General features: G+C 60.1%; 8 protein-coding genes across 8 annotated transcripts; 4 read left to right on the forward strand and 4 right to left on the reverse strand.

The window, feature by feature from the left end:
• Positions 1-1021: 1021 nt before the first annotated feature.
• On the forward strand, positions 1022-2501 carry BXZ73DRAFT_89312 (uncharacterized protein; the record flags this gene model as incomplete). Its single annotated transcript, XM_048025231.1, has 4 exons — positions 1022-1180; positions 1228-1637; positions 1689-1857; positions 1911-2501. 4 exons carry the CDS (start codon positions 1022-1024, stop codon positions 2499-2501), a joined length of 1329 nt encoding a protein of 442 aa, XP_047879118.1.
• A 2343-nt stretch (positions 2502-4844) lies between these two features.
• On the forward strand, positions 4845-7387 carry BXZ73DRAFT_100245 (uncharacterized protein; the record flags this gene model as incomplete). The annotated part of the gene is made up of 22 exons (XM_048014521.1): positions 4845-4913; positions 4970-5071; positions 5131-5190; positions 5251-5310; positions 5363-5422; positions 5479-5538; positions 5601-5660; positions 5716-5775; positions 5832-5891; positions 5947-6006; positions 6063-6125; positions 6180-6242; positions 6301-6363; positions 6418-6480; positions 6534-6596; positions 6649-6711; positions 6765-6827; positions 6880-6942; positions 6993-7055; positions 7109-7171; positions 7226-7288; positions 7343-7387. The coding sequence occupies 22 exons, from the start codon at positions 4845-4847 to the stop codon at positions 7385-7387; spliced, it is 1389 nt and encodes a 462-aa protein (XP_047879119.1).
• Positions 7388-8269: 882 nt separating this feature from the next.
• Positions 8270-10876, reverse strand: BXZ73DRAFT_89313 (uncharacterized protein; the record flags this gene model as incomplete). The annotated part of the gene is made up of 5 exons (XM_048025232.1): positions 8270-8768; positions 8821-9832; positions 9884-10140; positions 10387-10794; positions 10857-10876. The coding sequence occupies 5 exons, from the start codon at positions 10874-10876 to the stop codon at positions 8270-8272; spliced, it is 2196 nt and encodes a 731-aa protein (XP_047879120.1).
• A 287-nt stretch (positions 10877-11163) lies between these two features.
• Positions 11164-14839, forward strand: BXZ73DRAFT_100247 (DNA replication factor C large subunit; the record flags this gene model as incomplete). The annotated part of the gene is made up of 12 exons (XM_048014522.1): positions 11164-11268; positions 11321-11357; positions 11415-11433; positions 11486-11509; positions 11575-11644; positions 11699-12288; positions 12341-12787; positions 12850-13207; positions 13257-13948; positions 14003-14122; positions 14188-14350; positions 14426-14839. 12 exons carry the CDS (start codon positions 11164-11166, stop codon positions 14837-14839), a joined length of 3039 nt encoding a protein of 1012 aa, XP_047879121.1.
• Positions 14840-14946: 107 nt separating this feature from the next.
• Positions 14947-15765, reverse strand: BXZ73DRAFT_44954 (uncharacterized protein; the record flags this gene model as incomplete). The annotated part of the gene is made up of 3 exons (XM_048019422.1): positions 14947-15081; positions 15144-15326; positions 15400-15765. Coding segments are annotated over 3 exons (684 nt in total), but the record flags the coding sequence as incomplete, so codon positions are not given.
• Positions 15766-18423: 2658 nt separating this feature from the next.
• Positions 18424-19751, reverse strand: BXZ73DRAFT_45139 (kinase-like protein; the record flags this gene model as incomplete). Its single annotated transcript, XM_048019456.1, has 5 exons — positions 18424-18669; positions 18722-19034; positions 19088-19125; positions 19175-19450; positions 19497-19751. The coding sequence occupies 5 exons, from the start codon at positions 19749-19751 to the stop codon at positions 18424-18426; spliced, it is 1128 nt and encodes a 375-aa protein (XP_047879123.1).
• Positions 19752-20172: 421 nt separating this feature from the next.
• Positions 20173-22947, forward strand: BXZ73DRAFT_100250 (replication factor RFC1 C terminal domain-containing protein; the record flags this gene model as incomplete). The annotated part of the gene is made up of 7 exons (XM_048014523.1): positions 20173-20387; positions 20448-20589; positions 20642-20726; positions 20782-21151; positions 21208-21264; positions 22374-22461; positions 22534-22947. 7 exons carry the CDS (start codon positions 20173-20175, stop codon positions 22945-22947), a joined length of 1371 nt encoding a protein of 456 aa, XP_047879124.1.
• A 107-nt stretch (positions 22948-23054) lies between these two features.
• On the reverse strand, positions 23055-24004 carry BXZ73DRAFT_44908 (uncharacterized protein; the record flags this gene model as incomplete). The annotated part of the gene is made up of 3 exons (XM_048019416.1): positions 23055-23189; positions 23247-23429; positions 23498-24004. The coding sequence occupies 3 exons, from the start codon at positions 24002-24004 to the stop codon at positions 23055-23057; spliced, it is 825 nt and encodes a 274-aa protein (XP_047879125.1).
• Positions 24005-24220: the final 216 nt, after the last annotated feature.

A 24220-nucleotide genomic window follows, 5' to 3' on the forward strand; every position in this document is an offset into this window, starting at 1 on the left:
CACTTCCCCCGAGTACCCGTCTCTTTGTTCACCTTCTCACACGACGTTCACGACTTTCACGCCTACCACGACGACGGCCTCCGGAGGCTTCCTGGCTCTCGATACCCCTTGGTTGCGCGAGTTTCGGTCAAGCTCCCTGGTTTCAAGCCGGCGTTGACGAGCAGGACGAATGCCGCCTACCGAGGAGAACATGATGCTGCCCACCTCTCCTGATGAAAGCGATGCGGCGAAGGCCCTCTCTGAGCGACCTGCGACTCCGGAACGTTCAAACTCGGTCCCTTTTCCTTCGACGCCTGAAGAACAGAAACTGAGAGGTCGGTATATGCTGGCTATATGCGCTTTCTGGCGGCACTGACTTAAAGACAGAGTCTCAGTCGACCACATCTAACCTCACGAGCTCGGACAAGCTCACCGAGCTCCCCTCGCAGTCGTCTCAGCCGATGTATGAGCGCATGCGCACTCCCACCAATCGAACTATCCGTCGCAGTATGGACCCGACTGGCTCCCTCACATCTCTTGACTCGGCCTCGAACAGTTTGCGATTGCAACCCCTTCCTGGACCCATACGGCAAAGCGAGTCGGATTCATCGGTTATGGGGAGGGAGACGCCGAGGTTGAAGAACGAGAGCGAGCGGTCGTTACCTACTGCTGCGTCGAGGCAACGTGAGTTATAGGTCTTCTCCCCTTCGTCATCGCGTATAGACCGCGATGCACTGATCGGACTGTCCAGTGCCTCTTGGGGGTCGTGCCAACTACAGTGATTCTGCCGTCGGCTCACCATCCCTTCGATCGCGAGACAACTCTACGCGGGGACAAGCTTCCAGGCAGTCTTCCCCTCCGTTGAACCAGGGCAGAGGAAGAGGGAATAGCATCGGTGGTCGCCCGCCAAGTCACAATCTCTCTCCTTTCCATAACAAAGAGGCCTTTCCGACTCCACCGTCTCGCTCCCCTGCTCAGTCTCGTGCTGCATCGCCTCTTCGTATCTTGCAAGGATGGAACTTGAACCGCACGCATACCCGAGATGAGCCTTTCGTTCTTGCCGATCCCTTCAATTCGCACATCCGCTGGTTTGGCATCGGTCGCCGCGAACACTCCCCGTCTAACCGACGCTCCGACGAGACGAAGGCCAACCTGGTTTGCAACCCGCTGCCATTCTCCATCCCTTGTTTGTGCGGGCCTCGTAAGCACAAGGACGACGAAGAAGCCCCAGTGACCACCGCGAAGAAGAGTCCTCAATGGCATCTCTACGTCAACCATACCATCCTCTTCTGCACGTATATCCTCCCGAGGCGATTATATCTCTATTCGCTTCTTCATCTCCCCGCTCTCTACTGGCAACGTGTGGCCCGGATCTTTGAGGATGCGGAAGTCAGCCGACATGAAGTGCAGCGGCTGGTCGACGCGTGCGGCGACGTCGCGATGGCCTCAACCGTGGATGCGGCGCTCGCCAGTGGATATGCAACGCCTCCACAAGGGGTTCATCGAGCGCTCTCGCGGGGGATACCATTCCCTGAAGAATGGGAGCCTCCGGTTGTTTCACCTGCGCTGGCGCGTTTCAAGATATCCTGGGAGCAGTTCATTGATAGCTTGTTGAGAGAGTGGAAGACCTTGAACCTGGTTTCTGCATTGCTGCTCGCGTAAGTTATTTGTCTTTCAGATGCCTGCATAGGGACTGATCTTTACTGTAGAACTATACTCACTATCTTCCAGATACAGGACGCCGCGAACGACCCTCTCACTCGATGGGCTTCCCTTATGTCCCTTGTATTCGCAATCTGGAGTCTATGTTACGGATGCGTCTACATCGTTCAGTTCAATACCATGCGGTCTATGGATAAAGCTTCACGATGGGCCGAGGTATGTCAGATGTCCCCATTCTTGACAATTACTCTTCTGACCGTTGTCTTTAGGAAGCCCAACGCACACGAGCAGCGGTGTTCTGGAACATCTGGGTCCTCCTCGCGACTCCCGTCGTCTGGCTCGCCTGGTCAATGATCGCATTCTGCATCGCCATCCTCTCCTTCATCTGGCGCACCGGCTCCACGAACCAGACCAACGGGTACCCGCCACTCACCCCCGAGCAGGCGCTCGGCCCGCGCGTCGCGATCTCCGCCGTCTTCCTCCTCGGCCTGTTCAACTTCTGGATGATCCTCCGCTCTTTCAGCAGGTACACGCACACCTCTGTCAGGCGCGACCGCCGAAGCCGCTTCGGGCGCGGGGACCGCGACGACGAGCGCGGGCGCGGGCGGGTACGCAACGAGGACCGCGACCGGATGCACGGCAAGGTCGTCGCGGCGCCCGAGCCCCGCAACGCGGTGGGGAGCATCGGGCTCGGGCTCGGGCTGTCAGGCCTCGGCGGCGAGGCTGGGAGCAAGCAGGGGTCGCCCGCGACGGGCGGCGTCATCCTCGAGAACGTTGACCTCGAGAAGGGCGAGGCGGTCTACTTGGCGGGGGACAGGCTGGCGGGTGGGCAGTTGCCGCGAGTATCGCCGAAGCTGTGACGCCTGTGGGGGTGCGTGCCTTTGCTCCTGCTGCGCGCGCAGCGTGTGTGGGCCCTGGTGCTGACGCGCTCGCTGGTTACACATAGGCGGAGGCGGACTGGGTCGTTGCGCTCGGGCAAAGCTCCCGAGGGTTTTTTCTGCGGTTCACGGCGGACGCGGACGCTCACACTCAAGCACGGTTCGCGGGCTTCGGGCCCATGTCGTTATGTTATCGATCACTTGGCACGATGCAAATACTAGCACCTCGCACACGGACTCTGTGCGCAGATTGTTGTGAGCATGCGCATACGCCCACTCAGCCGTGCGCGTCGGGTCCCGGGTGGCCTCCACTGGGCTTGGCGCAGCAAAAACAACAGCGAGTTGGTCAGCGCGGCTGCATTTCAAGTTATATCCGCTCGTCAACCGCTCGCCGCTCGGCTCTCCGTGTCCGTTAGGCTTTCGTTGGGAACGCGATGCCCGTAAGAGTTGCTGTTTGATTGGAGCTGAAGGTGAGTGGCGCCACTAGTGCAAGGCAGTCGACTTGAGCTCATTCTTTCAAAAATTCCAGTTGTCGTGCGGGCTTATAGTCTGCGGGCAAACTTCGCATTAACCATACCAGAGCATCGGACGATCGATGACGACATGTCACGGGACTCTTTATCTTCTTCCTTGTTCCCTGCAAGGCACTAGGCCGATGGCTTACGTCGCTCCGCAGCACACGCCTGGCCGTATGCCCCGTATTGCACGCGCAAAGTGTTCAACACGCCAGCACGAGACACCCTCGATCAAGCCGAGATTTCCCACCAAGCACGCGCACACGACGAGTCCCACACCGCTAATGTACAGCCAAGCAGGCCGAGCATCACCCAACAAGCGTGGCGGACCCACACCTGTCAAACTCTACGCCGCCCGTCCTCGTCGTCGGCCGCGTCCACGGACCACGGTCCGTGCCAAGTGCGCGGGCGGGGGCTGTTGGGTGCCCTTCGGTCGCGGGGAGGCTCGGATGCGGACCCTCTCGCTCCAGTCTCCGACCTTCTGGCTTGGGGTTCGTCGCTGGGCTTGGCCTCCGCATCCCCTCCCGCATGCGCGCTGCTCACACGACCCCACCGCAGGGTGGGCGGCCAAGCAGAGGTGACGGGCCTGGGAGTGCGCAGCGGGCGGGGCTTGGGGCGTGCTGTCCCGCGGATCGTCGGCATGCCCAGCAGGTACGGGTCCTGTTTCTGGAACGCGGACGCAGGTCCGATCCAAGTGGCCTCTGTGCGCGGGGTCAGCGAGTGCCTAGCGTCCTCGAGCGAACCTTGCCGCGCGCGTGTGGTGGCGGTGTCAAAGCTTACCGGTGAGGTGCTAGCGCAAAGTTTTAGAGTGTTTGTCTGTTAACCACGATCCCTGTTCTCTCCGCGCAGCGCGGTGCAACGTCCTCCCGGTCCAGGATCTCGTGCAACGGAAACAGGCGCGGAGCCGTTCGCGTCTTTCGGAGCACGCCCCCGAATGCGCTCGAACAGCTTCACAAACGCGCCACACTCCCGCCGTGGGAAGCCCCCGACCTGCAGCCCCGCCGTTCCCACAGGCGCGAAATCCCACCGAGGACCCGCAGCGGGAATCTTCTGCAGCCTTTGGGCGGCCAAGCGGTTGCGTGCTCGTGCGTGTCCTTCCATCCGTCCGTTTGCGACACTGATCCCGATGCTCAGCAGAGCGTGCGTTGCCTTTCGTGGGCCGCATCTACGCCCAGCTCCCATGCCGGGTGCATTTGTCGCCTACGCTCGGGTCTCTTCCAGACAGTTTCAAGCACCGCGCAGACGGATGGCTCTCACCGACACCTCCCGCCCATTCGGCTGGGGCGTCCGCCGCGACGGTTCGCGCAAGACCTTAGGAGTGAATGGCACGGCACTACGTCGCTGACCGCATGCGTTTCCTACGGCTCCTTGAGAGAACGCGCGGGGAGCATGGAGCGTTGAGTAGAGAGGCGAGTAAGTGACGAGACTTTTCGGACGCACTAAAATTAGTGGCTGACCGAGGGCTTCCCACAGGCCCGCCAAGAGCGCAGGATGGAGCGGGAGGTTGCTGTGAGCTCGTCTCCGTCGCGCCTGTCTGCGTCGCGGTTCTCAGTGCCAAGCAGATGAGGGGCTGCTACCCCTGTACGCATACCGCGTTGGCGCAGGCGCTGCGCGGATGCCGATTGAATCAACATCGCGCCTCCTCTGGGACGAGAGGTATAAAGGGCAGGGGGCGGGGCTCGGTGGTCCTTCAGCCTCTCAGCTCCAGCTCGAGTCCTCTCTACCACTGCCGCCTTCCAAGCCGTCCACGCTCCAACCAGCGACTTCTACGCTCTTCTTCACCTTCACAAGCTCTACTCCTTAAGCAAACATGCAGTTCAAGAAGAACTTCCTCCTCTTCGTCGTCGCCGCGGTCATCTCCTCGGCTTCTGCCATCCCGGTGAGCTCCCTTGCGCCATGGGTTGCGGCGGCGTCATGCTTACCGAGCATCTGCAGGTCCCGGCTAGTGTCACCGGCCTTGCTCCCATCTCGGACTTGGCTGGCAAGATCGACGTGGTCGACGTCCCGTTCCGCGGACGGTCCACGGAGATTGTCAAGGTGTGCAATATTCTTCTCTACCCAGCCTAAGAAGAGTGTACTTATGAACGCCATCGCAGCTCGGTGCCCGCCGCCACGGCGACTCGCAGAACCGCGGCGATAGCCACGGCCGCCGCGAGGTACTAAGATTCCTGGCGCTGGGCGCATACGCAAAGGCTAATCGAGTTCGATGCTCACAGCTCGAGGCCCGCCGCCACGGCGACTCGCAGAACCGTGGTGACAGCCACGGCCGTCGCGAGGTAAGCACGAGAGCTCGCTTGTGGGCGCATGAGAGCTAAGTTCGTCGCACAGCTCGAGGCTCGCCGTCACGGCGACTCGCAGAACCGCGGCGACAGTCACGCCCGCCGCGGGGTAAGCTTCTCTGCTCACTTGTGGGCTCATGAAGGGTGACCAAGTTCGTTGCACAGCTCGAGGCTCGCCGTCACGGCGACTCGCAGAACCGTGGTGACAGCCACAGCCGACGCGAGGTGAGCTTGCGGGTTCACTTTTGGGTGCATGCGCAAAAGCTCATTGAGTTCGATGCGCGCAGCTCGGTGCCCGCCGTCACGGCGACTCGCAGAACCGCAGTAACAGCCACAGCCGCCGCGAGGTAAGTATCCGGGCTCGCTTGTAGGCGCACAGTGAGAACTAAGTTCGTTGCACAGCTCGGTGCCCGCCGCCACGGCGACTCGCAAAACCGCGGTGACAGCCACAGCCGCCGCGAGGTGAGCTTCCGAGCTCACTTATCGGATCATAAAAGCTGATCAAGTTCGTTACGCAGCTTGGTGCCCGCCGCCACGGCGACTCGCAGAACCGTGGTAACAGTCACAGCCGCCGCGAGGTAAGATTCCGGGCTATGGGCGCATGCGCAAAGGCTAATCAAGTTCGTTACGCAGCTCGGTGCCCGCCGCCACGGCGACTCGCGAAACCGCGGTGATAGCCACAGTCGCCGCGAGGTAAGCTTCCGGACCCGCTTGTGGGCGCATGAAAGCTAATCAAGTTCGTCTTACAGCTTGAGGCTCGCCGCCACGGCTCGGGTTCTCGCAACCGCGGAAACAGCCACTCTCGTCGCGATGTGGGTAATCTCTTTAGTTTGAAGCCGAGTGGTCTTTGCTAACTTCCCCTATAGCTCGAGGCTCGCCGCCACGGCTCAGGGTCTCGCAACCGCGGAAACAGCCACACCCGCCGTGACGTGAGTAGTTGATATGTCGCAGATGCCAGGCCGTCGCTCACGCTCTTCTGTGTACTAGCTTGAGGCTCGTCGCCACGGCTCGGGCTCCCGTGGCCGCGGCAACAGCCACAGTCGTCGCGACGTAAGTTTGCCCTCCATTACTTTTGAACACAAACTGAGGGCATCGTATCTCTAGCTTGAGGCCCGCCGCCACGGCTCTGGTTCCCGCAACCGCGGAAACAGCCACTCTCGTCGTGATGTGAGTAATCTTTCTAGTTTGAAGTCGAGTGGTCTTGTTAACTTCCCCTATAGCTCGAGGCCCGCCGTCACGGCTCTGGTTCTCGTGGCCGCGGCAACAGCCACTCTCGCCGTGATGTAGGCAATCTCTAGCCGGGCATTGAACAGTCCTTGCTTACTCTCTCCATAGCTTGAGGCCCGCCGTCACGGTTCTGGTTCCCGCAACCGCGGAAACAGCCACTCTCGTCGTGATGTGAGTAATCTTTCTGGTTTGAAGTCGAGTGATTTTGTTAACTTCCCCTATAGCTTGAGGCCCGCCGCCACGGCTCTGGTTCCCGTGGCCGCGGCAACAGCCACTCTCGCCGTGATGTAAGCAACCCCGAGCCTGATATCGAACAGTCCTCGTTTACTCTCGCCACAGCTCGAGGCCCGCCGTCACGGTTCTGGTTCCCGCGGCCGTGGCAACAGTCACTCCCGTCGCGATGTGGGTGGTATATCTTGTTTAAGGCCGAATTTTGCTGACCTATTTCACAGCTCGAGGCTCGCCGTCACGGTTCTGGCTCACGCGGCCGCGGTGACAGCCGCAGCCGTCGCACTGTGAGTAAACCCAGCACTTGACTCGGCATAGTTGTGACCTGATCTCCCCATAGCTCGAGGCTCGCCGCCACGGTTCTGGCTCCCGCGGTCGTGGCGACAGCCGGTCTCGTCGTGATGTGAGTTGTGTATGGGCCCTTGGCCACCCTCATCTAACCACCGGGTTCCCACAGCTTGAGGCACGCCGTCATGGTTCCGGCTCCCGGGGCCGCGGTGACAGTCGCTCCCGCCGCGGAGTAAGCGCACCAGTACCCTCCACAGCCCATTTCTCCTGACTTCCCGTTTTCCAGCTCGAGGCTCGCCGACACGGCTCGAACTCGCGCGACCGCAAGTGAGCGCGGCGAGAACGACACTCGGCACAGCTTGCGGCTCCTGCCCCAGCGCACGGCGACGAAAAAACGGCATCTTCTACGACCTCGGTCCCGGTTAACGTATCCACGGCCTCGAACGCTCTCCTCACGTACTCTCGTGCGCTCGTCTCTCCCTTCCCCCCTCCGTCCTTTTGGTGCGTCGCTACCTGCCTCATAAACGGGCAAATCAATCGGGGCGGCACGTCGGGGCTCGGTAGGGGAATCTGTACTTCATAGCTGTAAATGGCTTCCCTTGGTCTCGGCTCCTATCGCTCTGAACTGTCCTGTGTTGTTGTACGCTAGCACCGGTCGCGCCGAGTTCTCCGATTACGGTTCTCGGTTAGGCATGGTGATGCACTCGTGTACTTGTAGTCCCAGAAAGCGATACGAAGTGACAATGGCATGTGATTGGTTGGATGCAATTCTTCCTCGCGCTTTTACTTGCAGCCCTATCGAGGACAATTTGGCTTTCAGCCTTTGGGCCTCATTGGCTTCCGGATGGGATGAAGACAGTCGACAATCGATCAGGCTCATTATAAGTGGCGTTGCCATCTAGTGCAGGTAGTCTCTACGAGACATGAAGAGACTTAGTACTCTCCACCACCAAACAGCCGATGACGCACAGTACAGAGATCGGTCTTCCACGAAGCCCGTCATCATCATAGCAGATAAAGCCGACAAGCGGGGCATATACGGGCTACCAAGAAGGACGAGCACGTACAAAATACATCATTACGCATTGATCCGCGCGAACAAGTCAAGTCTATGCCGGAGCCCTCCACGAACCTCCAACCTCCTAGTGCTCCATGCTCAAGCGACGTCGCCGCACCCTTCAACGTGTCTCTCCAGCGCGTCTCCCTCCGGACGTCAGTCTACGTCGTCCATCCCATCGGGCTGCCAGCCGAAGAACCCATCCTGAGGCGGCGGCGGGCCGTTGAACAGCCCCGCGTAGAACCCGAAGAGCCCTGCAGGCACCGCGGCGATGGGCTGGGGTGCATGTGCATGTGCATGCGCGGGGGCCGGCGGCGGCGGCGGCGCGAACGCCTGCGGCAGCGGCGCGGTCCCCTGCGTCGGGGTGACGGGCTCGAGAGGCGGCGGCGGGGTTTCCGCGCGGTCGTCCTCCACGGTGACGGGGAAGGGTCCGCCGGCGGGGTTGAGGAGGGGGTCGAAGACCGCGGCGGTGGGCATGGTGAGCGGCGTCGCGGTGCCGGGGGTGGTGGAGGTGGAGGCGGTCGCGGAAGTCGCGGGCGCGGCGCGCTTCTTCTCTGCCCGGGACGCGGAGAGCTTGCGGCGCTGGACCTTGGCGAAGGCGCAGAGGGCGTCCATGGCGTCGACGAGGTACTGCTTGCTGGGCTTGTCCGCGAGACTGGAAAAGGAGCGTCAGAGACATAACGACGTCGCTGCATCACACGACGCACCGGCCCGCCATCTCCTCGACGACGTCCGCGGCGCGTAGCCACGGCATGGTCTTGACGAGCTCCTTGTACACCTTCAGCGCGACTTGCGGACCGCCCGGAAGTTGTACTGCAGTGTCTGCCCAGCCTTCGAAGCGCTGCTTCAGTCGAGGACGGAACTCGTCGCGGAGATCTTCGGTGTCGGGGTCGTTCGGGTCGATGTCTAGATACCCTAGCATGTCCCCATCATCTGTACCATCGAGGGCCGGGACGAACATGCCCATGACCATAGCCGCGAGCGCAAGAGGGTTGGCGTGCTGGGCGCCCGGAGTCGAGATGTTGTCAACCCAATGCTCGATGCGATCTTGGCGGCCAGGTGCGGAAGACCGGAGCTTGAGGATCGCCTCGAGTTCGACGCGGTTCTCCTGCATGTCGACAAGGGCGAAAGGGCCCGACAGCGCAGCCCGTACGGCCCGCGCAGTGTCTAGCATCTCCTTCTCTACCATCTCCAGCGCGCGGGGTTGATGCACAGGATCATTGGCGAGGGAAAGGATGGCACCTTGAAAGGCCACAGCGTCGCGGGGGCGTAGGAGGTGGGAATGGGTATTCAGTAGTGAGATGAGTTGGGCACGGTTGCCTTCCAACGAGTGGATGTCAATCGCGGCGGCGAAGGCTTCTGGGCAAGATGTAGCATAGTCGGCGAGCCAACGCATGAGCTCGGAGGAAGTGGTGTCGGGGTCATTGGAGCTTGCAACGAGCGAAGAGTACAGGCGGAGGGAGGGGTTGACCTTGAACACAGTCATCATAGCAGCATGAACATGTTGTCGAAACTGAGGCATCTTCATGCTGATGCGGGGGGACCAATGCTTCGCATGAGAGGGTGATGACTTAGGCTGGATTGGATACGGCAACCAGTTGTCCAGCCCATTGACCGGATCGTCCAGGTCGCTGTCTTCGTCCGTGTAGGCGTCCTCATCGTCCTCGTCGGAGTACGAGTCTTCAAAAATCTCATCCGGATCATCGACATCGTGGGGACCTGCACACGCCGTGAGCAACCCGGAATGGTGCACATAATATGAGTACGCACATTTCCGACCACCATACAACAGCCGCTCCAAAGCCGTCCATCCCAAAACATCCTCAATCTCATCAAGCATCTCCGGGATCTTGCTGATGAAGCGTTGGTTTCCCGTGGCCAGGAGACTGAGGAAGAGGTCGCGCCATATGAAGTGAAGTACTTCGTCGATGTTATGCGCCCCGTTGACATTCCAAGATTTGATGACCTTGGATGTTCGGGTCTTGAGCGCGATCGGAACATACATGCTGGAAAAGGCGCAACGACAGCTGAGCGTGTGTCAGTCTCCTGAGACGGAAAGGGATAGGAAATTAAGAGTGAGTGGTTGAGGAGACGAAACAATACGATGCATGTACGGGAATACGCAAGGGAATATCCCAGTGTATTCACGTCCTCGACCGGAACGAACCAGCATTGCCTCATGAATCACAAGGGAAGAGGAAGGAAATACTCGTGAAAAACCGATGGTGTACGAGTCCCGCAAACCAAAGACCTAGAATAGCCGTGAGACTCACCTCGCACGCCCGTGTCCCACTTGATAGAGGGTGTTCACGGTGAACAGCAGACATCGATGCGCGAGCATAAAGTCGACGTTATGCTCGTAAACGACCCTCCAGATGTCGTTGAGCCAGGATGTCACGCTCTCAACCGTCTCCTCGAGGAGCTCTGCGCGATGTGAGCGCTCCTTGATGAAAGACCGCTTGGAGTCGCGATGGAGCTCGTCGAGGAGGGAGTTGACTTCTCGCTTCTTGGCCTTAATGTCGAGAACAGGAATGTTCGCGTGCCGTCGCTTCATCCTGGAGGCGCTTTTGAGAATCTTCCTCTTTTTGCTCTGGCTCGTTGAGTCCAAAAGAGGGATCAATTGCTTCTGTACAATGGTATCCTGTACATCGCGAGGGAGGGCGTCGAAGACTGCCGCAAATCTGATACAAGAGAGCCATTCGATCAGAGCAGTGGGGCGAGTATATGCGGCAAAGACTCGTACTTCGCACTAGGAAGAGCCATGCTCCAGCGCACAATATGCTTTGAGGTAAACGGAGGGACGAGGAGGAATGGTACGGCGAAACGGAAGACGAGGAGAGTGGGGAACGGAGGCAAGGGGCAGTGTGACGAAGGTCACGCGCTCGTCGCCGGCTTTGGCGCGGTCGGTGACGCGCTGTGACGTCACGCGTTGACGCGCTGTGGTAGACGCGTCGCACTAGTGCTTGACGCGACGCCGCACGCGCGACCACCAGCCACCTTCCCCTCGTCATTGATACTCGTCTCTGTCGCTCTGCTTACAGCGTTCTACGATGTCCAGCAAGGCAAAAGTTCCTGTCAAGTCTCATGGGAGCGATATCCGCGGGTTCTTTGCCAAGGGCTCAGGCTCAAGTACACCGCAGCCATCTAGGGGCCCAGTGAGTAGTTTCCTGCCTCACACGTCGGAAATATGTACTGACGCTAGCACAGGCCGCTGGAAAGCTGAAAACCTTGGCCATCGATATCAGTGAGTCATTGCGCGTCAGCGACCATGAGAGCGCTATTTGACTGTTCCGGAAACAAGGCGAAGATGAGGGCGAGAGGTGGGTGCGCACTGCGTTCGTTGCCCTCCCTCACGCTTAAAATGATAATCAGCTCGAAGAAAAAGCCCGGTGTAGCGTATGTCGAAAGTCCACGAGGTTCTGGAGCCATGTTTCCTGATACCGTTATGGATGTGTCCGTAGGAAGCCAACTAAGGCAACCCCTTCCAAACCCGCTCCTGCGAAGCCTACCCCTGCAAAACCCGGTCCCTCTGTGAGTCATCCGGAACACCCAATACAGATCCTCCAAGCTAATCTCTTACTCCAGAAGACCCGGAGCGAACGGGCGATGGAGGTGGACAGCGATAGCGACGTTCCGAAACGCACTGCCCCGAAGCGGAAAGCCAGAGTCGTTGAGAGCAGTGACGAGGACGAAGAGACTGGTACGCCCCCAAAGAAGAAGCAGGTCGTGTCTGCAGTCCCGCCCCCGAAGCCCCGCCCAAGCACGTCCGAGCCCAAACAGCAGCCCGCCGCCCGCCGCCCGCTGAGTCCTCGCAAGGCAGTCGCCGCAGCCACCGCACGCAAGAAGAAGGCACAAGACGATGATTTCATCGTCTCGGACGACCACGTGGACGATGACGACGATCAGGACGATGACTTCGAGATGGACGACGAAGAAGAGGGCTCGAAGAAGAGCAAAAGCAAGACCAAGCCCCCCGCGAAGAAACCCCCGGCGAAGGCTGTTCCGGCTAAGTCTACTGCTGCAAAAGCCACTCCTACGAAGTCCGCGCCTGCCAAAAAGAAGACGGAAGAGAAGAAGCCAGCCAAACCCGCAGAGAACTCGTCTGCGAAGACGGAGGACAAGTCGGCCGCAAAGTCGGAGGGCAAGAGCGAGGAGAAGCCGGCAAAGAAGCCAAAGTGAGTCCCTCCGCCGTTTTCCAGCGCGCACAGGAGTCAACTTGCCCTCCAGTTGGATAGCGATGAAGGCGGGACGTGCCGGTCCCTCCGACCCCGGCTCAAAGGAGATCCCCATCCCCGAAGACCCGAATTGTCTAGCCGGACTATCGTTCGTCTTCACAGGCGAACTGAGCAGTCTTTCTCGCGACGAGGCTATAGAACTCGCGAAGCGCTATGGGGGCCGTGTTGTCGGGCAGCCGTCAACCAAGACATCCTACGTCGTCGTCGGATCCGATGCCGGGCCCAGTAAGCTCAAGGCGATTGAGAAGAACAAGCTCAAGACTCTCGACGAGGACGGCTTCCTAAATCTCATCGCGACGCGGAAGACGGACGAGAGCATGCTGGATGACAAGACGCGGAAGAAGATGCAGAAGGAGGACGAAGCGATCCGACAGAGTGCGAAGGAGATGGATATGCGCGAAAAGAGGGCTGCAAAGGCGGCAGCGTCTGGGTCTGCAGTGTGCGTCTCTTCCATTGTCTTATATTGCACACATGGAAATGAATGTGTGCGCCGAAATACAGATCCAAGCCAGACCTCGGCAGCCAGCTCTGGACAGACCGCTATGCGCCACAGTCTCTTAAGGAGATCTGCGGCAACAAAGGGCAGATTGAGAAGCTTCAAGGTTGGTTGAACGCCTTCGCGGCGAGCATGAAGTCGGACTTCAAGAAACCGGGCAAAGACGCCATGGGTATCTTCCGCGCAGTCATGATCACCGGTCCTCCAGGGATCGGGAAGACGACGAGTGCGCACTTGTGCGCGAAGCTGGCTGGCTACACCCCTATCGAGCTCAACGCTAGCGACGCGCGAAGCAAGAAGCTCGTAGAGAACAGCACCAACATCATGAACACCTCGCTGGATGGGTGGATGGGAGGCGGCACGGTAAGCATCCCTGTCTGCCTGCATTTGACTTGCCCTCACTCCCATACAGAAGACAAACGCCGCCGGCGTCGCGATCACGGAAAAATCGTGTCTGATCATGGACGAGGTCGACGGAATGTCGGCCGGAGACCGTGGCGGCGTCGTCGCCCTCGTCGCCCTGATCAAGAAGAGCAAGGTCCCGATCATCTGCATCGCGAACGACCGCGGCGCGCAGAAGCTGAAGCCGCTCACCGCGTCGACGTTCAACCTCACCTTCAAACGGCCCGAGGCCGCCGCGATCCGCTCCCGCATCCTGAGCATCGCGTTCAAGGAGAAGATGAAGATCCCCGCGAACGTCATCGACCAGCTCGTGCAGGGCGCACAGTCGGACATCCGGCAGGTGCTCAACATGCTCGCGACCTGGCGGCTGTCGAGCGCGAGCATGGACTTCGACGAGGGCAAGGCGATGGTGAAGATGAACGAGAAGTACGCGGTCATGACGCCGTTCGGGGTGATCAACAAGATGCTCGGCCCGCAGATGTTCTCGCCCACGGCGCGGGAGACGCTCGGGGACAAGATGGAGCTGTACTTCCACGACCCGTCGTTCGTCCCGCTGTTCATGCAGGAGAACTACCTCAAGACCCAGCCGCACCGTGTCCGGAACGTGGAAGGGCCCGAGAAGACGCTCAAGCACCTCGAGCTCATGGACAAGGCGGCGCGCTCGCTCTCGGACTCCGACATCGTGGACAGTCTGATTCACGGGTGCGTCCCATCCCGCTGCGCGGCGCCCGCCTTCTCGTGCTGAAAACTCCGCAGGCCGAACCAGTACTGGTCGCTGATGCCTCTCCACGCCGTATGCTCGACTGTCCGACCGGCCTCCTTCCTATACGGCATGGGCGCCGGGTACGGCGGCCCCAACGCCATGTCCTTCCCGCAGTACGTACAACCTCCGTCGCGACCGTTCATGTGGCGCGGAACTCACTCGCGCGCTCGCCGGTCAGATGGCTCGGCCAGAACTCGAAGCAGAACTCGCTCCAGCGGCAGCTCACCGACATCCAGGCGCGCATGCGCCTGAGGGTCTCCGGGGACAAGTCCGAGATCCGCCAGAGCTACATCCCCGCGCTCTTCCCGCACCTCGTGCAGCCGCTGATGGAGAAAGGCGCGGTACGTCCCCCCTCGCGTGTCCCTCCCCCTACCGAGTTCGAGCTGACCTGCTGCTGCCCCTCTGCCCCCTGCTAGAGCGCGGTGGACGACACGATCGAGTTCATGGACGGGTACTTCATCTCGCACGACGACTGGGACACGCTCGTCAAGCTCGGCGTCGGCGCGCAGGCCGAGGCGGCGGTGCTCAAGCAGATCTCGACGGCGACCAAGTCCGCGTTCACGCGCAATTACAACGCGCGCGACCACCCGCTCGCGTTCCACAAGGCGGAGGCGCTCGGCAAGCCGCCCAAGAGGCTCGCCGCGGCGGGCGCGGCGCCGGACCTGGAGGAGGCGTTCGACGTGGAGGACGAAGTGCCGGCAGATGAGGAGAAGGAGGAGGCGGACGACGGCCTAGATAACGATAAGCTCATCAAGGCGTCGAAGGGGAAGGGGAAGGGCAAGGCGGTGGCAGTGGTGGCGAAGGGGAAGGGGAAAGTCACGAAGAAGTGAGGGCTGCGCTGGTTGAGTTCGCTCGTCATCATAGGACATCTCGCTATCGCTTGTTTTGTGTGTTATGTACATTCGTATAGTTGGCTAGCGCATCTAGAATTCGTACTCTATGCCTTCGCCTTTCGTTTAGGCCGACGACGGCTCCGCTGCGCAGGTTCAGGTTGGACGCGCGAGATCTCAACGCAGATTCGTTGCAGCTCCTCGTCGTAGCCAACGCACTTCATTGTCCACGCCCGGATGCGCTGCAGAGAGCATTCCATGTCAGCAGCGTCCCGCATGCACAAACACACTGATCAGTGATCACCTCTAGGCCATCATCGAATGCGGCGGCCACTTGATCTTGCGTGACATCCCTGAAGAGCCCCTTCGCATTGTCCATCTCGGCGCGGGTCGGCTCTCTCCCAAGAGAGCCCCGCAGGCTGATGCGAGCACGAATGAACGACCCCCAGTTCTGCTTCGCGATCCCAGAGCTCCACCTGTTGCGAACCTAGCGGTACATGAGCACGTGAGCCTGAGCGGCCTCCAAAACCACGGTCCGACAAGTGAAGCGATTGGCTCACCCCCTGTTTCAACTGCCGCCACTTGTCCACTGAGAGCACGCTGGACGACGTATCCACGTAGTCGCCCATGTACTGCCACTTGTTCGCGTTGAGGCGAACGAACAGCGCCTGTCTCCGAAGAGACGGCGCGTCATCGGAGTACGCCACCGTGCCGAAGGAGAGGCCGGGGAACCCAGGGCGGGTCGGAGCGTGGGGGTTGTACATCAGGCTGAGGCACGCGAAGTTGCTGCGGCCGTGCTGGGCGAGGAGCGCGGCGCGGGGGACGGGATACGTGTCCTGAGGGTTGCCCCCGAAGCGCGCCGAGAGCTGGTAGCGGGTGACGGTGACGTCGCGGATCTCGTCGGGGACGTCGACGGGGAGGGGCTCGATCGCGTCGGGGTCGAGGACGTCGAGGATGGCGTCCTCGTCGAAGAGCTCTTCTCTTTTGACCTTGATGTCCCGGGGAGGCTGCACAAGAGCGGGGTCAGTTTGAACTTTGACATCCTCGAGGGAAACGAGACGTGTGCACGAACATTCGCGAGACGGGCCACCGCCTCGGCCTCCAGCCGTGTCAGGCTGTCGGGGTCGCGCTTGAGTTTGATGACTGGCTTGGTGTCGACCTCGGTTTCGTCGTTCAGTGAATCAGGGTATGAGTGGTCGTCGACGATGTTCTGTACCTCCGGTGACCTGGCGTCGGAGTGCGTGGGCTTGACGTCACCACCGGCCTCTTCACGCTTCATGTGCAACCCTGAGAAGAACGCCTCGTCTCCAGCCTGCAGCGCAGTGCTCAGAGGGATGTTGCCAGTGGTGGAGTCCTCGCGCTTCTGTGCGGCCGGCGGCTTGACGTCGCCAGCAGCGTCCTCACGCTTCCACGCAGGTGGTGGCTTGACATCGTCACTGGCGGAGTTCTCGTTTTTCGTGTGCAAGTAAAATGTGGCGTCCTCGCGCTTTGCAGAGTGAGAAGAGCTGGACCGCCGCTTGACAAGTTCTCGCTTGATGCGTTTGCGGCCAAGGCTCGCCGGCTTGTGCCTCGAGTCCGCGTCGTCCGACTCCGAGTCCGTGAGTTCGATGACATCATCGTACTCCCTCTTCGCCGAAGCCCGCCGACGGGCTGCTGTTTTCGCGCGCCGGTTGAGGCGTACCGTGGCCGTGAGATCCGAGTCGTCGGAGTCGCTGATCTCGACTGGGTCGCTGAGGCTTCCGTGGGCGCCGGTCAATCTGTTCGCCATCACAGGTGAGAATGTGGGTGGAGAACAAGTCTGAAAGCTGCACGGGAAACCGATCCGTGACGTCGACGCGCGTGGCCGGCGCTTCCAAATCGAACTTACGGCAACGCCACGCCAAGGCTACTAGCCTTCGTGGGACACGACATCGCTCGCTACGCAGTGCTAGCAATGTGCGCCATTCTGGACTGCAGCACTCGTACCTGCAGACGGTAGAGACGAAGATGCGAGATGGTGCCCCGCGCGAACTCTCAAGATCTCAAGCCTCAAGGAACGTGTCTCGTCGTATCTGTCATGTGATGACTAGACCACCCGGAAAGTCGTTCGCTGAATATCTCAGCTACGCCAGACCTGATCCACACCAAACTCGACCAGAGTGCCGAATCACATCCTAGAAACATGTTTTGATTGTTATAAATGCAATACGTACATGTGTGTGCGGCGGAGAAGGGGATTAGAGGAGCCACCATCCTGTTGGAGTCTAAGCGCCGAAAGTTACATTTGTCCTTGTTTGGCTCCCCTGTTCACGCCCTAAGCACTGAATTGCTCGCTGCGCTCGCAATAACCTCCCCTCCGCGCGTACGTACCCACAAGTGCGGAATGCAGCCCAGGATGTCTTCCTTCAGGAGGTTCTCGCGTTCCAGAGGCTAAACGTTTAGCAGCAGCGTCGGAGGCTGATGCCGGATCTCTGTGGCTCGGACCTCTTCCACATGGCAGCGTGTTGATGTGGGCGCGCTGGGGTGGCGGGGGAGCTTGCTATCCGACTTCTCACAGTTTGGCCGCGAGGTCGGAGAAGGTGCGGATATGGGATGGGCTGCGCGTGGACTTCTCGTCGAAAAAGCGGGGGCGATCGGAAGGACCGGGAAGCCGGAAGCGACGATATACAGCGCAAGGTGAGATGTTGAAGGTCCTCATCGGCCAGTGCGCGGGGCTCCGTCTTCACGCCCGCCTGGCTCATACGTACGCGGGGCGTGTTTTACACAGAAGCCTCCGAGTCGCCACGCGTGCCTCGCGCGTTCGACGACGTTTCCGCGCTCACTCCGGTCGCTGCTCTCTGCTGCTCCATCATTCGAACCAAGACCGTCACCGTCGTCTGTGTACCTGCTTGACGACTTCTGACTTCTCGTGGCCAGCGCGCGTGCTCTGGGAGTCCCCATCGTCGAGCACGCGTACGACCCTCCAGTGCTTCCAGCCTCGCGTCTTCACACCTGATCGCTTCCACAGCAACGCATCGTGATTCTGCCCTCCAGCCTCCCCGGGCATCTGGACGACGTCCGCATGGTATCGACAGCATCCGCCTCAGCGAAGACTTGTGGTGTTCGCGTGCAAACAAGCTCGCCCAATCCGTGGTAGAAGGTACAGCCATCGGGGAGATCGGAGCCTCGAGAAGAGCACCAACGGGCGCAGGCGTGGTCGGCGTGCGAGGGGCAGTCGTCCTCGCGCCTCGGGCGCAGGAACCGCCGTGCTGACGCAGTGCGTCCGGCAGCCGGTTTGCATGGGAGTTGGCGGCTCGGTCGCTCCGGAAATGGACACCGGACGGGTGGATCCGGAATCCGCGGTCAGGGTGCTTGCTGCGTCGACGGCGACGAGGGCCACAGTCCAAGTTGCAACCCGCCACCGGAGATCGGAAATGTGGTTCGAATGAAGATGCGTTTCGATAGAAATACAATGCGAGGTGACGGGTGCCTGCACCGAGTGTCGAAAGCTGTTGTGATAGCGTCTAAGAAAGCACTGGGACATAGCGAGACCGCAACGCAAAACGCCTGAGGGAACTCGTTAGCCGTTGATCTGCGTGAGAACGGCAAGTGGTGAAATCTGACCCTTACGAATATACAAAGCGGTCCACGACGTGCAACAGACCTGTCATGACGGCGTTGCTCATACCGTCCACTATCCTTGACACGGAAGTTTCGTTCTTGCGAATCAAGTTCCGCGACGATTTGGTTTCACCTGCGGCACGAAGCGTCTTCCACTGGTCGATGACGTCGTCAATTTGAGGGCGTGCCGTTGGGTCCTGCTGTCGCATGTTGCTGACTATTGGATCGAGAAACCCCAGATGTTGATAGACCTGAAAACGTCCATACTCCGGATAATGACGAAATCGACGCTTGCAGACGTACCTCCGTGAACTCTTCGAAGTACAGATTACCCAGAGAGAAGATGTCGACTTTGAACGCGTTGTATGGCACTGTCTCGGAAAGTTCGGGAACTTTGTTGTATTGGCCAACGTCGCCAAGTACCATAGGGGATTCTTCCTCCTTGAAGAAGCTTGCGCAGTCGAAGTCGATGTAGTAGTACTGTACGGGATGAGTTGTGCGCGAGAGGGCCTTCACTTCATACAGGGCGTCGGGGGAAGACCCCAGTCGGACGGGATGGTGGCCACCAGGATAGAGCGGATGGGCGTCCATCATCACATTCAAGGGGCATATGTCGCTGGTATGTTGGGGCTAAGCGTCTGCAGAATGTATTGTTGAGCTAGAGCTTACCGGTGCGCTATACGGTGTCTGTGGAGAAAGGATAGACCCTGTTGAGAAGGAGTTAGGGCGATTCCTAGACCGAAAGGGTATTCGTACCTCTAATGTTTGGTCAATGAAGGCGAAGAGCTCCCCCAACTTCTCCATAGGCGGGTTGTTGAAGGGCCGAAGATAGGGCATCACCATCAAGACGGTGCCAGGAACCAAAGAGTCCCGAAATACGTCTATCACGGGGACACAATGGTTCTGCGGATCTTGTAATGAGGTGACATATCGAGCGATATCAAGCTCCCACTGAAGGCGGGTTGTCTTGATGACCACGAGCTTGCCGTCTTTGCGTCGGGTAGCGTCCATGACGTTACTAGTCTGACCATCCTATCGTATCAGGAGCGGAGCGCAGGAGAGCATATTTGAAACGCACGAGAGGTGATATTGAGTCCTCGCAGTACAATGCATGGCGGTTCGTACCTTCCCAGGACGGCGTCCATCCGGGGACATAACGCGGCCTGAGCGAGTATCCACGTTCGTACAAGGCGGGTTGCCGGGCGACCCATGGCTTCTCGCGCTCTCTGAGACTGTAGGTGCCGGCCTGGATGAGACGGGCTTGACTCTCGGCCGCGCTCTGATCCAACAGAAGCGCCCAGAAGGGCAGTCTCTGAGGGGCGGCGGAGGACATCGGGGCGGATCGAGGGTCGCCTGGTGCGCGCTTCCGTTCGCCGTCGCGACAACCTCGAGGGCGAGCCGGATTCGGACATCGGTCCCGTGCTTCGGCGCTTGTATTTGGCGCTCCCTCCCAACTTCAATACACGCGGCCGGTCAGTACCGGTCAGTGCGCCTGCCCCGCGCACGCCCTTCTGATCCACGACGCACGACCCACCAGGCCGGCGGGCACTTGTCGTCCTTCGGCTGCTATGCAGCCCGCATTAAATATGTGTGATGCCCCTCCACGAGCACACACCTCGCCACTGCCCTCCGCCACTCGCGCTTCATCCTTCCTCTCGACCTCCAGCTCACCACCAGGAGACGGAGTAACAAGTGCAATTCACACCCCCTCGCTGTGACCCTTCCCTCCTCTTTCGGTCAGTTCTACCAATACCATGGCCGACTTTCCGACCGTGCTTGGAATCGTCACCGGCATCATCGGTCTCCTCGTCACTGCATTCACCATCTACGTGTGGTGCACCCCATCCACCGCCTTGATCAGCCAAGCAGAAGCGTATTGCGACGGAACAAGAGACTACCTCAAGAAGCTCTTCGCCGATGGACTTCTGGACTATGACCGAGTCGCCGAATTCTCTTCGGAAATAGCCGCGTGAGTACCTCTCCGAATGAGCGGCGCCGTCTGCAGTTACTCAGCCCGCGTGCTGTATAGCATCGAGAATGCGATATTGGAGCTGCGAGGCGAATCGGCTGTCCGCCGTTGGTGGTGGAGCTACGTGCTCTTCTGGATGGCCACCTTTTCCATCATGCGACAAAAGTGTGCCCAGTTGGATGCGATTCGAGCCGACATCGCGGTACGCATTGGTGCATCCTGAAGGGTGACGACGTCTCACTCCAAGTATCCAGCTTCGTGCATCTGCAACTCGCAAGGCGCTCCGCCAGCGCCTCGGCGGGGCAGCCGACCCAGAACGGTCCCATGTTTTTCCAAACTGTCAGTGCACTATTGCGGTTTTTGCGCAATTATTAGGCTGACTCTTTACCCTCAGGGTTAGCGAATGGGGATCTCAAAGTCCTCGACGTCGACGCTGGGAAGAGTTCTGTCTTAGCAACCAATGATGCCGTCCTCGAAAAGCTGGAATGCGGCACACTCGCCTCATCGTTCGCCGTGGAGAGCTCAGCAGTATCTCGCCCCCGCAAATTCACCTTTATGAAGGTGAATCTCAAGCGCTACTGGTTCACAGTACGCGCCCGGCTCGGCACGCCACGCACGAGCAAGCCCGCATTCAGCCCATCCGGCGGGGTCGAGAAGAGATACAATGCTCGACGATTCACCAACACCACACTCGTTGAAACCCTTGATGATGTGGCTGAGAAGCAGAAGGGCAGTGCTATGTCGCCGCCTTCGCGATCGTCCCCGTACGTAGACATCAAAGCCCCTCCCGGTGTTCCTCCGCCACCCTTATCTCTCCCAGCCTCCCCGACGCCACCCCCCATATCCCCTTCGTCGCCCTCTCGAGCACCTTCTTCCCGTACACAACCGCCTTCGCCGCCGTCATGCACGGAGTCGTGATTCCCTGGCAATAGCCTATCATCGCGTCCTATCGTCACTCAAGGCCGGTCTTGTACCTGTATGTCCCCACCGGTCCAACTTCTCCGCATCGCGCTCTTCACCCCTAGACTCCGCGCCGCCGTGGTCGCGTCGATCGTCCCCGAAGATACCCTATCCGCGCTGGCCGTTCTTGGCCGCATGAGCACGCCTTGAACCATCTCCGCATGACCTCCCACTCAACCCGGTCTCGTCATCTCCTTATCTTCACCGGCAACCCGTCTCCCCGCATTGCGCTGCTCCGTCCCGCTTGTTCCGTCTTCCCTTGTCCGCAAGTGTTGTAGTATTTATACTTGTTGTCGCTTCCGCTGTCCTTTGCTCTGCATCCGTCAATGATCCTGTATAGTAGACCGTAGTATCTTGCGCAACGTGTAACTGGGTTCGGCGATGCTGCACGCGAACGCTCTGGCGGCGAAAGATGCGCAGAGGACGGCCAGCCTCTGGCGTCCAGTGCGGGCTCCTTCGTGCGACCGCACCTGGGCCCCGACCAGTTGGCAGTGCCGCCCGACGTGCCGCGAGGGAGTCGCGCGGCGCAAAACATCTCACGAGCACCCACAAACCACTAGCCGAGACAGGCCCGCTCCGGCCAGACGGCACATACATCATCTGAGAGCCTCGCGGTCCCCCGCCGTGCCCCGTCCTCGTTACTAGGGCAGCCCCGTTGAGCTGCGGGCGAGGCCTCGCGCACCGTGCAGGCTCGCATGAGAGACCGTCAGCGGGCACGTTCCTGAAACGCCCGCGCCAAAAGCCCTCGAAGGAAGCGGGGCGGTGCATGGGCGCACACTGAAAAGGCTTCATTCCCGGCGGTGGACCGGGCCTCGAGCCCTGGGAGGTCGTGGGAATGTGTGCAATTCCCGCCGTCCGCCGCACAGAGCGGGGACAGCTTCCGCATGCGCAGCGGCATCAGCGGGAGACGGGGGTCAAGGGTGCTTGACGGATCCGTCGGACGAGAGCTGGAGTCTGAGGGATCGTCGATGCTCCCTTGAGCTACCGGCCTCTTCACAGCCACTGCACCGACTGACAGTGACTGAGGGTCTCCGGGGACAAGTCCGAGATCCGCCAGAGCTACATCCCCGCGCTGTTCCCGCACCTCGTGCAGCCGCTGATGGAGAAAGGCGCGGTACGTCCCCCCTCCTATCCCTCCCCCACGGAGTTCGAGCTGACCCGCCTCCGCCCCTCCGCTCCCTGCCAGAGCGCGGTGGACGACACGATCGCGTTCATGGACGAGTACTTCATCTCGCACGACGACTGGGACACGCTCGTCAAGCTCGGCGTCGGCGCGCAGGCCGAGGCGGCGGTGCTCAAGCAGATCTCGACGGCGACCAAGTCCGCGTTCACGCGCAAGTACAACGCGCGCGACCACCCGCTCGCGTTCCACAAGGCGGAGGCGCTCGGGAAGCCGCCCAAGAGGCTCGCCGCGGCGGGCGCGGCGCCGGACCTGGAGGAGGCGTTCGACGTGGAGGACGAGGTGTCGGCGGATGAGGAGAAGGAGGAGGCGGACGAGGGTCTAGAGAACGATAAGCTCATTAAGGCGGCGAAGGGGAAGGGCAAGGGCAAGGCGGTGGCGGTGGTGGCGAAGGGGGAGGGGAAAGTTGCGAAGAAGTGAGCGCTGCGCTGGTTGAGTTCGCTCGTCATCATAGGACATCTCGCTATCGCTTGTTTTGTGTGTTATGTACATTCGTATAGTTGGCTAACGCATCTAGAATTCATAATCTATGCCTTCGCCTTTCGTTTCGGCCGACGACGACTCCGCTGCGCAGGTTCAGGTGGGATGCGCGAGATCTCAACGCAGATGCGCTGCAGCTCCTCGTCGTAGCCGACGCATTTCATTGTCCACGCTCGCATGCGCTGCCGAGAGTATAACCCGTTAGCGACATCGCGTATGCATGAGCATGCGCCAATCACCTCTAAGCCGCTATCGAACGCAGCGGCGAGATGATCTTGCGTGACATCTCTGAACGGCCCCTTCGCATTTTGAATCTCGGCGCGAGTCGGCTCTCTCCCAAGAGACCTTCGCAGGCTGACGCGAGCACGATACAACGACCCCCATTTCTTGGTCGCGATCCCCTTGTTCCACTTCTTGCGAACCTAGTGGGATGTGCCGCGTGAGCAGCCGCCTCTAGGACCATGACAGGTAAAAGTATCAATTGGCTCACCCTCGGTGTCAGCCGACGCCATCGCTCGACCGAAAGCACGCTGGAGGGCTCTTCCACGTAGTCACCCATGTAGCGCCATTTGTTCGCATTGAGGCGGATGAACAGCGCCTGTCTCCGAAGGGGCGGCGCGTCATCGAGGAACGCCAGCGGGTGGAAGGAGAGTCCGGGGAAGCCAGGGCTGGTCGGAGCGTGGGGGTTGTACATCAAGTTGAGGCACATGAAGTTGTCGCGGCCGTGTTCGGCGAGAAGCTCGGCTCTGGGCACGGGATGGGGGTCTTGAGGGCTGCCCCCAAAGCGCGTCGAAAGCTGGGCACGGGTGACGGTAACCTCGCGGATCTCCTCGGGGACGTCGATGGGGAAGGGCTCGATCGCGTCGGGGGCGAGGTCGTCGAGGATGTCTTCCTCATTGAGGAGGTCTTTTCGTTTGACTTTGATGTCCCGGGGAGGCTGCACACGATTGAGGTCAGTGTGGGATTCTCGAGGGAAACAAGATGCGTGCACAAACATTTGCGAGGCGAGCCACTGCCTCGGCCTCAAGTCGTGTCAGGCTGTCGGGGTCGCGCTTGATGATCGGCTTCGCATTTTCTTCGTTTTCGTTGATCAGTGTATCCGGGCCACATGAGTGGTCAACGACGATGTTCTGTACCGGGGGCTTGACGTTGGAGCGCAGTACCCGGGGCTTGACATCCCCATCGGCGTCTTCGTGCTTCACGCGCGACCTTG

Source organism: Epithele typhae, assembly GCF_022376455.1.
Source record: "Epithele typhae strain CBS 203.58 chromosome Unknown BXZ73scaffold_16, whole genome shotgun sequence".
In the NCBI taxonomy this organism is placed as follows: domain Eukaryota; kingdom Fungi; phylum Basidiomycota; class Agaricomycetes; order Polyporales; family Epitheliaceae; genus Epithele; species Epithele typhae.